Raw genomic sequence first — 14,602 nt, 5'->3', positions numbered from 1 at the left:
ATGACAGAATATCATAAAGATAAAGGTTTTTCAGATTGTGTTCTTTCATGTAGCTCTTGAAACGGCTTAAATTAATACGACACTGGTTTACACCGCCTTCAAACTGATCAGTGGGTAGAACATAATACGATTTAATTTTTCGCTTTTTAGTTTAGTCGGTAAGTTTTATGTTTTTGAAGTCGGTTGAATTTTTTTTAATAAATTTTTTTATTTATCAATTTTTAGTGTAATCATATTTCGAGTAGATTTGGATGTAGGCAAGAAAAATTCCCCCAAGGTATGTTTCTCTGTGTAGTCGTGTTAAGACCCCTAATGCCAGTCACAACCTATATCTAGGTGAAATGTCCTCATCAATATAAATTAATCAAGCCCAATCACAAGATAACTACTTTTCACCACTCAAAAGGTTTGTAGCTAGGCGCGGTTCTTACGATTTTTGAAAGTTCCCCTCGATTTCTCCAGGATCCCATCATCAGATTGACAGACAGACCCTTTCGAACAAAAATAGAAATATTCAAATCGGCCTAGGCGTCTTCGAGTATTCAGGTATTATACATTAAAAAAAAGAACATACACTCGAATTGAGAACCTCCTCCTTTTATTTAAGTCGGTTAAAAAATACAGGTCTCCTGTGATAAACTGATATTATATACAGATAACATTTTCAGCATGACGCAAAAATTAACTTACCATAAACAAGTACATTTAATAAATTATAATGTAGGTAATCAGTTATATCTGAATAGTTATCATAACGTCAAGCAAAGATAACTACACGACTTTGAATGATTAAAAAAATAGAGTAAGTAAAAATGCCAAATGAATAAAGTAGACCTGTTTAGTTTGAAATTAACGAGTTTTTCTATGCTTAACCTTAATTTTAAGTATATCAGGTCAAGTTGAACATACAGGTGGATGTAAATTTTATTTTTTGCCTCGTGAGTTTTATTAGACGTATGCTGCCATGTAAAAACACTAATATCATTTTAGGTATGTAAGTGTTAAGAACGAATATAAATATAATTTTACGTTTTTAAATTGGTTTAGTCCAAATATATTAGGTATTAGGACTATTGGCCTAACCGGCCTAACCCCTCTTATTCTGAGAGGAGACTCGATCTCAGCAGTGAGCTGAATATGGGTTAGTAATGATGCTGATGATGATGACTTAATAATAACATAGCTTTCCATGGATAAAAAATAAAATCGATTTAGTGGCTTAGGCTTAAAAACGTAACAAACTCACGTTCACATTTAATATTAGGATTAAAAAAAATCACACTGTATACATTTTGTAACGGTTAAGATATTTGACTGTCGTGATTAACATTTCCATACACCATCCACGTTTGGGGATAAGCTAATATACTTAGTACTGTCCCTAATCTCTGAAAAGAAACACTTTTTACTCCAAATTACCAAAAAAATCTCTGATTTATCGTTTTTTTTTTAATTTCTTTGCGCTTACGAATTTATAAAAGTAATATATAATTTGAAAATATATATTACCCTCTCATTAATCATATATATATCATAGACTAATATATAATTTTCTTATACGACTAATATATTATGTGTGTAATATATAATTTGAAATTTTGGTTGATCTACCTCACGTTACAAGCGATTGCAGTCAACTGCAACGATCGGTATGGAGCTGAAGTTTTATCTCGAAGGAAGAGATTTCTTATTTTCCCGGAAGGAAGTTCTTTACAATTAGGTAAGTCTATTAAACTATAAATTGAATGAAGTTTTGAAACAACAACTTATTATTTCATAGAAAATATTTATAAAGGCTTATAAAATGGACTTATTGGGATAATAAAATGCGTAAAATATTTTTTTTTAGAAATATTTTAACTGGTTATGTTTTTCGGGCGTTCTTTTTCGAATATTATGCTTTGTGGGTGTCAAATTCAAGAGAATTTAAAAATTTTATATCATGGCCATATTAAACACTACAGTTAGAAAAACGTTATTTATTAATAGCTAAACAAAATAAGGCAGGCGGATAACTGGATGCGGGCAGGTTAGGCAGTCGGGTATTTTTAAGTTTTTAATTATTTTTGAGTACAATACATGTAAAGAACACGATTTTGATAAGATAATTACAGACTGTTTTTAACCTTTTGACATACATTTGCGCTTAAAAATAAGTTACCTTTGCAATAAAGCTAACTATTTCATTAAAGAACTCTGTTAAATATAACTTTAAAACTACAAAGGTCCAATTCTTCAACATTTAAGATATATATATATTTTTTTATTTTTCATTATATAATTAATGTATTTTTTTTAATTCTCGTTTGTATGTCCGTCCTTTTATCGGCTGTGTATAACGCAAAAATAATTGTAGGGTCGTTAATAATTTATTCAATTTAGTTAGTTAAACTTTATCGTGTATAATTTTAAGGTATGTTTACATTGATTTTCAGTTTTCTGCGTCACCTATCCAGCTATATTCACAATAGGGGACATTTTCCTATGGGGCAACACAGCCGCCTTGGCGTTTGAACTACCCCAGGACCCCTACTCCCCCTTTAACCACAAAGCGGACCCTCTTCACAGGAGAATAGACACAAAGACTATCTATTTCACGGATTATAATGGAAAAATTATTCACCACCAACCATACAAAAGGTAATAATTTATTTATAAGTACTTGCTCGCAGTTATTTCCTACTTCATTTGCGTATTTAATTAATTTCCTCTGTTAAATGTAGCTTGTGTTGGTTAACAGAATGCAAACTATCTCAGCACCAAATTACTTTACGATTTGTTCAGTGGTTTCATCTTGAAATTATTTTTGACGGCCTCCGTGGCGCAGTGGTATGACTTACAAGACGGAGGTCCTGGGTTCAATCCCCGGCTGGACCGATTGAGGTTTTCTTAATTGGTCCAGGACTGGCTGGTAGGAGGCTTTGTCCGTGGCCTTATGATCATCTTACACATAGGTATTTCAATAAAATGATCTTGACTACGTCATTTTACACCAAATGCCAGTGTTTTTTCGTTTTACAATCAGCTTACGTAAATAAGGGTTCTTTTTTTTTATTCTTTAGAAGTTAAATAATCTTTCTCGTTGAAATAATCGGTTCTCGTTGAACTTACTTTCTATAACCTCTTATATATTACTGTCACTATGTAAAATGAAAATACTTATGTCATTTCGTTGAAAATACGATGTTAGATGATTGCAAACCGAAAATATGATGAAAAACTTTGTAGTGACTCATTATTTGACTGGTAAACCGAGATACATAATAACCTGCTACTGTGAACGCGAGTAGTCAAATAATAAAATAAAATAAAAATAAAACGATACATAAGCATATTATGCTTATATAATTCAATTCGAATTCATAAAACTTCTTACAGCATTCAAATATCTGTACAAACCGAGCGGCATACAAAATAAATCTTTGCAGTAGATACGTTGGTACGCTTGAATTTGCAGCAACGGGATTTAAAGATAAAAATCGTCGATGTATTCCAGGAAGTTTATAGTAAACCCAGCGTTCGCGAAGCGTAGCGTGGACGGATCCAACGCGGCTCACGAATACAAAATAGATAGGAGAGAGTTGCACGCCTCACGACACACAAGAGAGTTTTTGAAAAGGGACCAAATGGAGAACATTGGGTTCCATAGACACGGGCGAGCTACCTTGTACCGGCATGTTGAGGGACTTCTGCAAGGGTTGGTAGATATTTATTTATATTTTAACTTAACCTGTAAGTCTAATACGCATACCAAAAATCTCGTGAGGAGGAAGACATTGTCGATTAATAAAGGTGACATACAACTGTATCGGCACGGGACTTCTACAAGGGTTAGTGGTTATAAGTTTTTATTGCAATTTTAGGATACGAGCATCAAAGAAAAAGACACATTGTGCACTGAAATCATCGAAAATATAGCTGTCTCTTTCATCACATCGCAATGATAGAGTGATATTTTCTGACGCTGTTGCCACCACAGGGCATCAAACATGCCAACTAAGTGTCACACTGTCTGTGTGCCTCGACTTCAGGCATAATAGGCTACTTGCCTCTTTTGTAAACAGTACAATTATTTTTGTAAACTGAATTATGGAAGTATTATAAGGTATATTTTATTTTGTCCCGTCAATAATAATCAGTAAAAAAATTTATATTAATTAAAAAATATTTACATAAAATTTTTGCCGCCGAAACACTACATTAGCAAGTGACGTCATTCATAGAGATAACAGCGTGATCGGCGTTTGCAGTGATGTGTTATATCACGTCACCGCAAGCGCCAATCACAAACCGATGCCTTGTAGCGAATGACGTTACAATTTATGATTGGGGTTTGCAGTGACGTGATAAAAATACAATTTTGTTTTATAAAAATATTACAATTACAAAATTATTTTCACAATTAAAAATATTGAAATGAGTTTCTAGGCATCTAAACTATCCTATGCAAAAAATCTTCGTAGTTTTCTACAGCAGGCGAGTAGCCTATTAGCCTATTGAGACAAAATTTGTAATTTGTTATCTAACGTTATTTTAAACGAGTATTCGTATATCGTCACCTGTTAGGGTGTTGAACGATGCCCGTTTGTCCATAAACGCATTATTGGGCTATTTAAGGTGTGGATAAACATATTCCTCAAAGGCCAAAGGTATTGTGTAGCAAATATGTTGATATTTGTGACACCACGGCAGCATACTTGCAACACTAAAGCCGCTGATAATGCGGTGCAGGCCTTTGAGCGATATATTTATCCCCTTAATATTAAAACACTTTGGGTACATGGTGGAATTAAAAAAACAGTAATCTATACTTCTATACTAATACATAAAGCTGAAGAGTTAGTTCGTTTTTATTGAACGCGCTAATCATAGGAAACACTGGTCTGATTTAAAAAATTCTTTCAGTGTTAGATAGCCCATTTATCGAGGAAGGCTATAGGCTATATATTATCCCCGTTTTCCTACAGGGACGGGAACCATGCGGGTAAAACCGCGAAACGCTCGCGCGCAGCTAGTATTAGATTAGCTGACGCCTCACGATTTCATTAGTGTAGTTCCCTTTTCCATGAAAATACTGGGATAAATATAGCCAATGACGTGGCTTTCTAAAGGTTAAGGATTTTTTGAAATAGATTCAGTAGTTACAAAGATTACCCCCTACAACGGCACAAACTTTACCTCATTAAAATATTAGTATAGAAAGTATAGAAGTATAGGTACACTATGCCTTCAAAATATATCAGTTTTCTTATTTTGAAGGCATAGTGCATATTTTAACGGGTCACTTTCCAAAGACAAAGACCAGGTTTTCAGAAGATCTTAGGCCTACTGGTCCAATGTTGGTTAGTTTTAATGCATTATAATGGTTTTAGAAGAAATAACGCCGAGTTGGCATAGATCACTAAATGATCGGAACTGATGGCTTAACATGCTCATGACTGAAAAATTGCACTGAAAATTTCCAAGAAAGAAATGTTCAGTATTTCATAGCTCGACCCACGACTCGAACCCAAGACCGAGTCTTCTTCATCGTAAGTCCCCATAGGCTAACCATTGGAGCAATGAGGCAATTAAGCAAGTATTAGGAGATGGTACGACAAAAGACCAATGGACAGTGATCGTATAACCTTTCGGTGCTATGTGTTAAGTCCAACCTTTTACACCGTTGAGCTACTGAGGCTTTTATTTAAAAAAAAATAATAATACTTTCCATATCTTTTAAATATGACCAATTTCCGTTAAGAAATTAAACATGTCTCAAACGGTAAAGGAAAAACATCGTGAGGAAATCTGCATACCTGAGAATTTTCTTAATTCTCGCGTGTGTGAAGTCTGTCAATCCGCAATAGGCTAGCGTGGTGGAAACCTCTCATTCAGAGAGGAGACTCGTGTTCAACAGCGAGTTGAATTTAGGTTGTTAATAATGATGATGAATTCCCATTACCTTCCAATTATTCGGAAAAGACTGTTAGTTTGTTTGGAGGTGCATGCCCCGGACCGGATTCGAACCCACACCCTCCGGAATCGGAGGCAGAGGTCGTATCCACTGGGCTATCACGGCTTCATAGCTAGCATAGCTACATATGTGGGAGAAATGATCTGTTTTTATTTCAGCATTGGTGCCGACGGAAGGATGTGCCTGCTAAATATGCTCTGTGAAATGGGACAGTCCAATACTAATAACCCACAAGGTCCATTTCTACAGGAAATAATGAGAGTTGTGTTCACGTAAGTTACACGTAAAACTGTTTATATTATTTTTTACCTACTTCCAAAAAGAAGGCCAATTATCTATATCATAAGATTTAGGTGTTTTCATACAGTTTTTATCTGGTTCTTTCAGAAATTACTTAAACTAATATATTACTGGCTTTGAACTACCTTGAAATTAATTATGATTTTCGCTTTTTAGTTTACATTCAAGTGTTTTTGAAGTCAGTAAATATTTAATTTTTTATTTTTTTCCGAGTATTGATGTCGAGTAACATAAAAAAAAGGTGCGCTTTATACTTGGAAGATTTCCAAGCCTTCCTTACCTACCTACCTTACTTACTTACTTACCTACAGTAAAAGACAAATTGTCAGCCTTCATGAAATGAGGTATGTGTGACTATCGCAGACTCTCGTTATATTACACATTCACCGTCATCATTATCAGCTTATTTAAACTGCCCATGGGCCAGACATCCTTAAAGGAGGGATATAAAGCTTAGACTTACCACGCTGTTCCAATACGGGATGGTGGGCAATTTATACACATTCATCATAAACGGCCCGCTACAGGGCCAGGCCTGTCTCCTTATGGGAGAGGAGATAGAGCTTAGATCCACGATGCTGCTCTAATGTGGGTTAGCGAGATATATATATATTTTTTAAAAAGAATATTTGCCATATTTTTTTAAATATGACCAATATTCCCATTCCCCTCCAACTAGTCGAGAAAGACTGTAATTAGGAGTGGGTACGACAATAGTCCAACGGGGATCGAACCACCACCCCTCGGTGATGAATCCGACCGCTCTTACCGTTGAGCTATTGAGGCTCTAGTAAATATACTTAAACTAAATATACTTACACATTATTAACATTAAAATCGGCTCTAAACTGTGGTAAAAGTCGCCGGTATCGACTGATTTGCGCTAACACAACCGAGTCAAATCTACCCTCATTGTTAGTTAAATATTTAAGCGAACCCGTAGGTGTGGTTTAACAGTTAAGCGAGTTAGCTACCTGGCGAGTAAATTACTCAGCGCTTAGATATTCATCCCCTGTTCCAGCTGCAGCTGCTGGCTTTGATTATGTTTGCATACGCTATATGTTAATTTACAACGGGTCCACGTAAATAATAAACGGATGGAAATTAAATATACAGGGTGATGGGGAGTATTTCCCATAACTTTGACGAGCTCCGTGGTGCAGTGGTATGCGCGGTGGATTTACAAAACGGAGGACCTGGGTTCGATCCCCGGCTGGGACGATTGAGATTTTCTTAATTGGTCCAGGTCTGGCTGGTGGGAGGCTTCGGCCGTGGCTAGTTAGTTCCGCCAAGCGATTTAGCGTTCCGGTACGATGTCGTGTAGAAACCAAAAAGGGGTGTGGATTGTCATCTTCCTCCTAACAAGTTAGCCCGCTTCCATCTTAGACTGCACCATCACTTACCATCAGGTGAGATTGTAATCAAGGGCCAACTTGTAAAGATGTCACTGTATATATATGTAATTATCGAGATGTCCACGTAGCTACGTAAAAACTAGTCAGAAAATTATGTAGTTTGTAGACCTAGTAAAATTCCCGTTTCGGGTTATTATTAATGACGCCGCGCGGTTTCACTCTCGTGGTTCCCGTTCCCGTAGAAATACGGGGATCATATATAGTCTATAGCCTTCATTGATAAATGGGCTATCTAACATTAAAAGATTTTTTCATATCGGACCAGTAGTTCCTAAGATTAGCACGTTCAATCAAACAAACAAACAAACTCTTCAGCTTTATAATATTAAGTATAGATTATTATTAGCTGATTATAGAAAATATGTTTTTTTTTTTAAATATGTATTTCTTATTCTTCTCTCATGATCCTGTATGTTACTTTGAATTTGCCATAACAAATTTCCATAAAACAAGATAAAATTCTCTTATCGGAGGTACTATAATATTGATGACTTTTTTGATGACAATAACTCACGGAAACGATCGGTTCCGCTTTCTCGTTAAAGAATAAATTGTTGTTTGTTGTATGAAAAAAAAAACAGCTGGTAATTACTACAGCTAATACCGTAATTGTACATTGGTAGGAAATTAAGCCACATATCTGCATTACATTGACGGCCTCCGTGGCGCAATGGTGCGCGGTGGATTTACAAGACGAAGGTGCCGGGTTCGAATCCGGGCTGAGCCGATTGAGATTTTCTTAATTGGTCCTGGCTGGTTGGAGGCCGTGGCTAGTTACCACCCTACCGGCAAAAACGTACTGTCAAGCGATTTAGCATTCCGTACGATGTCGTGTAGAAACCGAAAGGGTTATCCTCCTCCTGATAAGTTATCCCGCTTCCATCTTAGATTGCACCTTCACTTACCATTAGTAATAGTAGCCAAGGACTAACCTGTAAATATAAAAAAAAAATAGAACGGCGTGGTGGATCTTACTCTTTCTGCCTTGGACATCACGTGAAAGCAGTTTTTTTATGATAACATCTAATAGGGTTAGTTGCAGAAGCATTGCTTCTTCAACTATCCCTGCTTCTTCAACTGTCACTATATGACAGACTTGACACAAAATTACTTGCAAAAATGTATACTTCTATATCTATACAAATATATAATGCTGAAGAGTTCTTTTGATTGAACGCGCTAATCTCAGGGACTACTGGTCCGATTTGAAAAATTCTTTCAGTGTTAGATAGCCCATTTATCGAAGAAGGCTATAGGTTATAAATTATCCCCGTTTTCCTACGGGAACGGGAACCACGCGGGTAAAACCCTTTCTTTAAAACCAGCCTTGCCCCACAGTTGCATCTGAAAATATAATAAAAATTGATCTAAAACTGTAAAGACGTTGTTAGAGGCAGTTTTGCATAAAAGTGGGTTTGATTACTTGGCAGCAAATAGTAAAATAAATCAATTATTTATTGAAATGAACGAATTTAAATTTAAATTCGGATTCATAGATAAATTATCTCTCTGCAACTAGAACATCTACCTTGAAGGCTTAATCAAGGGATAGACCTCTATTGTATTACTGGCTCCGTGGACCGTGTACTCCGTATTTGCATGCAATTTGCGCCAGCCTTCCTTCCCAGTTCTCTACTGTGATCGTCAAACTGTATAATTCTCTTCTTTATAATTAAGACTAGCTGACACCGTGAGGTTTCACCCGCGTGGTTCCCGTTCCCGTAGGAGTCGGGGATAATATATAGCCTATAGCCTTCGACAATAAATGGGCTATCTAACACTGAAAGAATTTTTCAAATCTGACTAGTAGTTCCTGAGATTAGCGCGTTCAAACAAACAAACTCTCCAGCTTTATAATATTAGTATAGATGCTTTTATGACCTCTGCCTCCGATTCCGGAGGATGTGGGTTCAAATCCGGCCCGGAGCATGCACCTCCGGAATTTTCTAAATTGTTTGCGTGTGTGAAGTCTGCCAATCCGCATTGGGCCAGCGTGGTGGACTATTGGCCTAACCTCTCTCATTCTGAGAGGAGACTCGTGCTCAACAGTGAGCCGAATATGGGTTGCTAATGATGATGATAGATGCTCTTGAGTCGCGTAACTTGTCTGACATAGTTGTGAAACTACAAGAACTGACTCATTGAAATAGAGGTTAGCTTATGTGGTTATAGATCATGGCTCAGGTTTCCGAAATTAATATTATAAAAACGAAAGTAAGTCTGTCTGTCTGTTATCTTTTCACGACTTAACCGGTTTGAATGAAATTTGGCTTAGAGACCTACACTGTACTGCACAATGGATAGAATATAGGCCACTTTTCATTCTGATAAATACACGTTTTCCGAAGGATTTAAAAAAAGATCTTAGTCGCAAGCGTCCGCTAGATTCAAGGCATTTTTAATATATGTGGGTGGTTATCCTTCTGCCTCAGACAGCACATAAAGCAGTTGGTACCCAATTAGTACAACTGTTAGTAATCCTTAGAGAGCTAATCACTATCACCATACCAGTAAGACCAGCATACCGTATCAGCCGATAGAAATCCACTGTTGGACATAGGCCTCTTGCATGGACCTCCAAGCACAACGGTCTCGAGCCGCCAGCATCCAGCGGCTCCCTGCAACTCGCTTGATATCCTCGGTCTACCTAATGGGGGGTCGACCAACACTGCGCTTTCCGGTGCGGGGTCGCGGGGTCCAGCGTGGTGGCTCTAAACTCCAAATCCCCTCTTCTACAAGGACAGAGCCTTGTATTGGGCCATTCAAATTATACTAAAGCCTTTCTTGATGAGTACTGTTTACCAACAAAGGAATTAGAAATGAAGGTAGAAAACGCATGTCATTTCATAACTTATTTATTTCAAATTATGTATGGTTTGTTTATATAAAATGTTATATAAAATATATTAACCATATTTAATTGTTCTAAGCCAATTAATCAAATTTATGAATATTAACTGGTTCCAGTTAATTATAATTATCATTAGGTGTGAAATGACTAGTGATTTATACCCTCATTTTTAATTTGTTTGTTGGTAAACAGTACTCATCAAGAAAGGCTGTAGTATAGGCTGATAGTGGTGATATAGCAAATCAATCAACAACAACTAACTCATGTTAAAAAAAAATCGGACGGGTACCAAACTATTCGGGCTTATTCCAAATTTACGTGAGCTTACATTTTCCAGTATAAAGGAAATTCCAAAATAAATCTAATTTCTTTTACAGATTACCGAAACCTTCTAAACCAGACGATGTTGATGAAGAGTATGACGAAGCACATTCAGCTAAAGGTTCATGCGAAAAATTATACCCGTGTGCTGAAAACTGACTAATAATATTGAGATTACTTTTTAATAAATACACTTCAGCCTGTATGGTCACCGATCTTTGCCTGACCCAGAGAAAAATTAAAAAAGATTTTTCCAGACCCGTTTATATGACATAAAACTATTACCATAAAATTTGGAAGACAGTATCAGTCAATTATTTTATAATAAAGTACCATAAACTAAAATCTGAGGTTTTATTGAGTGCTTCTTAGTATTCATTCTACATTATCAAATGTTTACCTACATTTCTTTTAAATTACATAGTTAGGAACAGTTTTTATTTTTAATTAAAAAATAAAATACAGACAACATGTTGACCTACATTTGGTTATCTAATATCGTTATGAATATTACAAAACATAACGTGCAATTTAGTAAAAAAATATACCTGTTAATAAAATAAAACGGTTTAAAGTCGAGTCCATTTTTAAACCACATTTTACAAGCGTCATGTTGGCAACACTAATTTGAATTCAACACGCGCCCCTAATTCGATGATCACGCTTTTGTCGAGTGGTATCTTGATTGCCTTTTTTGTCTTTTTCAAAAAACCATTTTCTAACAAGAAATAACTGTTAAACAAGGTGTCACAAAACATGTTAATTGCTCTTTCATTTATACATATTTGCGTCTCCACCATCGTGCGTCCACCGCACTTAGTTCATTTTATGATTGTCGTGAAGAAACTGTTCGATATTCGAACTGCATGTTTCTTTTTTTATTTGACGTTTGATGTATAACCTCTTTTGTTAATACAGATAACAAATTTTGGAGCTATGGTTTTTAAAGTGCTTTTAAAACTGTGTTGCATTATTATTTTGTGTTATTTAGTTATACTTTGGTGGATTGGTGGTAAGAATAGTAAGAGTTTAAACAGTAATGAACTGTGCAATGGAACTACAAATAGTTCAGTTAACGAGCCTCGTGGACGGACGCTTTCTAGGAGTAAAAGGTTCTTAGTGTTTCCTGAAGGCAGTTCTCTCCAATTGGGTGCGTATCTTGAAAGTGAAAGGAAAAGTATAGACGGTCATTGAGTCACTAAATGGAGCGAGATCTTTCGCCAATGCAGCTTACGATAATTTTCTCAGTTACTCTGTCTATGTTTTTCTTCCACTCTACGGGTATTTCTAAGTATTTTTGTGTTGCTAAGACGATGTTTGTACAGAGATGTACCGGTCGAAACGGTAAATTCCCTCACACTCTTGTTATACTTAACATAAATTTCTTGATTCTTTGAATTGTGTATTGTATATTTACCCTTTTACTTTGCAAGAAAGGTTGAGTTTTGGTTGTGTTACTAATTTAAATTTAGAACACGCTTGTGTTTGCTGAATCTACCGCCGTTTTTATTTCTGTCACCATGTAGCGTTGCATTTCCAGTCTGGAGAATTTTACTTGCTTTGAAACACAACCAAAGGTTTTTTTTACTCAATTACCCACTGATGACAATTACTGACTGATGATAAGTGACGATGCAGTTAAATTACTTGTCGTTAAGTTTTTGCATATAGGGTGAAAAAGGTTAAAATCCAAAATATAGTAGGCCAACTGTTTTTGTCAACTTTTAATTAAAAAGGTAATAATGCCCACCGGCCCATACAACGTCGACCCAGGTACACCCCGTATAATAATATATAGAGATGATAGTATAATGTATAAATGAGGATCAAGTTAATTAATTGGCTTAATAAAAGCATGTTTCTTGAAGAAAAATACATTACATACATTTTTTTCACTGTTCTGGAGGCTATCGACAAAGCTTAACAAATAAGAAAACGAACAAACAAGCCTTCCAAAATATCGTAAAACTCAGGATGTAGGTATGGTCAACGATACTTAGATTCTCCCCGTTGTAGAGAAATTAATGATGAATTTAAAATGTCGTACGAGTAAAACGATGTAGCTAATTCCTGAACCTGAACCCAATGGGTCCATCAACCTGAAGCATAGGTGTTTAGCCATATTAACAACCAATGTTTATTTCAAAATATATTGTAAGGTTTACAATCAATTGTAGTTTTACATAGCATAAAACTTTTTTATATATTCCAACGAAACTTCAATATGTCTGTGGGTGAATGGTTCTTTGATCTTTGTTTTTGTTACTGAATTATCATCATCATAATCAACCCATTTTCGTCTCACTACTGAGCTTGAGTCTCCTCTCAGAATGAGAGGAGTTAGGCCAATAGTCCACTACGCTGGCCCAATGCGATTAACAGACTTCACATACACAGAGAATTGAGAAAATTTTCTGGTATGCAGGTTTCCTCACGATGTTTTTCCTTCACAGTTTGAGACACGTGATATTGAATTACTTAAAATGCACACAACTGAAAAGTTGAAGGTGCCCCGGTCCAGATTCGAACCCACATCCTCGGGACTCGGAGGCAGAGGTCATATCCACTGGGCTATCACGGCTATCTACTGAATTATAAACTCGTCAAATTATTACGTTAACGATAGCAGTACTTCCTCGGGCGACTTCGGTCAAAAAACTTTTTACTGAGATGCAATTATTACAGGCCGTTTACTAACCACTTTACGTCGAAGAGGGGAAACGTTAAAAGGGTGTGCGTACATAGGAATAAAAGTATAAGAATTGATTCAATTGAAGTCCATGGTCCTACATAAAGGGGCCCGCTATCCCGTTTGTATTGAGTTAGGGAACTTCCATTTTGTGATAACTCAGTTCCCTGCGTTGCTTTAAATTCTTTGAATGAAATGATGTACTTTACGCCCACTTGCTCGGAAAAGCTTTGTTATTTTAATACATTATCAGTGAGCTTTTCGTGCTCTCATAGAAATTCTCGGTAACAGACGGGAATTAAGACGTTAAGCCATTGTTCTCGGTCGATACTATTTTCAGTATTACATATAATTTCTAATTAATTAATATTGGATAGAAAAATGTGTTCATTATAGAAATGAGAACTCTTGAGAATTTTTTTAACTGCTTCTTAAATGCAAACTTGCTTTTATATAAACTAGGTATCACCTTATGTCCGTTAACCCGTTGAGTAGCATCATGCGTCTATGATACCGACATCTCGTCTCGTAAGAGGGAGGCCTGGCCTACCCTAGGCTGTTAAAAGTAGACTGACAATGATGATTTCTACGCAGCGTAATATAATGCAAAAATCTTTTATTTAAGCATGCTCGTACAAACTAAAAATAATCATACAAAAAAAAAAACAAAAATTGAATAAAAACTATTATCGAAACCAGTAAAGAACTTTTTTTAGTTTAACTAAGATTTTTTAAATTGTTACAGTTTTTTTTATTACGGGTAAATTAACAATTATTTGAAAATTTCCAGTGTTTTGCGTCCAAACGTCAGCTTTGATACCAATAGGAGACATCTTCCTCTATGGAAACACGGCGGCGCTGGCGTGGAATCTGCCCACGGATCCAAAACTTCTTCTCATGCTGAAAGAGTACGACAAAACCGCGCAACGCCGAGTAGACAGCAATGTGTATTACTTGGATGATAAGGGCAAACTGATTGCTAAGGTGCCTTACAAAAGGTAAATCATGAGAAACTTTTTACGTTATTATTCAAATATTAATAAGCATGGAGAATATCACGAGCGGAGTTT

At 36.0% G+C, this 14,602-nt stretch overlaps 2 protein-coding genes across 2 annotated transcripts in view; both read left to right on the top strand.

The window, feature by feature from the left end:
* On the top strand, positions 1 to 11,002 carry LOC112044669 (uncharacterized). Its single transcript, XM_024080588.2, has 6 exons — positions 1 to 25; positions 1,634 to 1,720; positions 2,436 to 2,640; positions 3,497 to 3,697; positions 6,115 to 6,228; positions 10,900 to 11,002. Exons 1-6 carry the CDS (start codon positions 1 to 3, stop codon positions 11,000 to 11,002), a joined length of 735 nt encoding a protein of 244 aa, XP_023936356.2.
* A 551-nt stretch (positions 11,003 to 11,553) lies between these two features.
* The window catches only part of LOC112044670 (uncharacterized), a 5,263-nt gene continuing 2,214 nt past the window's right edge, over positions 11,554 to 14,602 (top strand). Inside the window, exons 1-2 of the mRNA XM_024080589.2 lie at positions 11,554 to 11,993; positions 14,323 to 14,530. Of these exons, the coding sequence (XP_023936357.2) occupies positions 11,780 to 11,993; positions 14,323 to 14,530 (422 nt within the window). The 5' untranslated portion in view covers positions 11,554 to 11,779. The remainder of the gene's footprint in view (positions 11,994 to 14,322; positions 14,531 to 14,602) is intronic.

This window comes from Bicyclus anynana, chromosome 17, assembly GCF_947172395.1.
Source record: "Bicyclus anynana chromosome 17, ilBicAnyn1.1, whole genome shotgun sequence".
Classification (NCBI taxonomy): Eukaryota; Metazoa; Arthropoda; class Insecta; order Lepidoptera; family Nymphalidae; genus Bicyclus; species Bicyclus anynana.
Note: the sequence above shows the minus strand (reverse complement) of the source record. Positions and strands in the feature narration are given on the sequence as shown.

What these genes read in the sequence shown, in the direction of transcription:
- LOC112044669 (XM_024080588.2), top strand. Translation starts at nt 1, where the DNA reads ATGACAGAATATCATAAAGATAAAG. An exon ending in AGAATATCATAAAGATAAAG is followed by an intron (nt 26 to 1,633) that starts GTTTTTCAGATT and finishes AAGCGATTGCAG; the next exon opens with TCAACTGCAACGATCGGTAT. An exon ending in AGGAAGTTCTTTACAATTAG is followed by an intron (nt 1,721 to 2,435) that starts GTAAGTCTATTA and finishes ATTGATTTTCAG; the next exon opens with TTTTCTGCGTCACCTATCCA.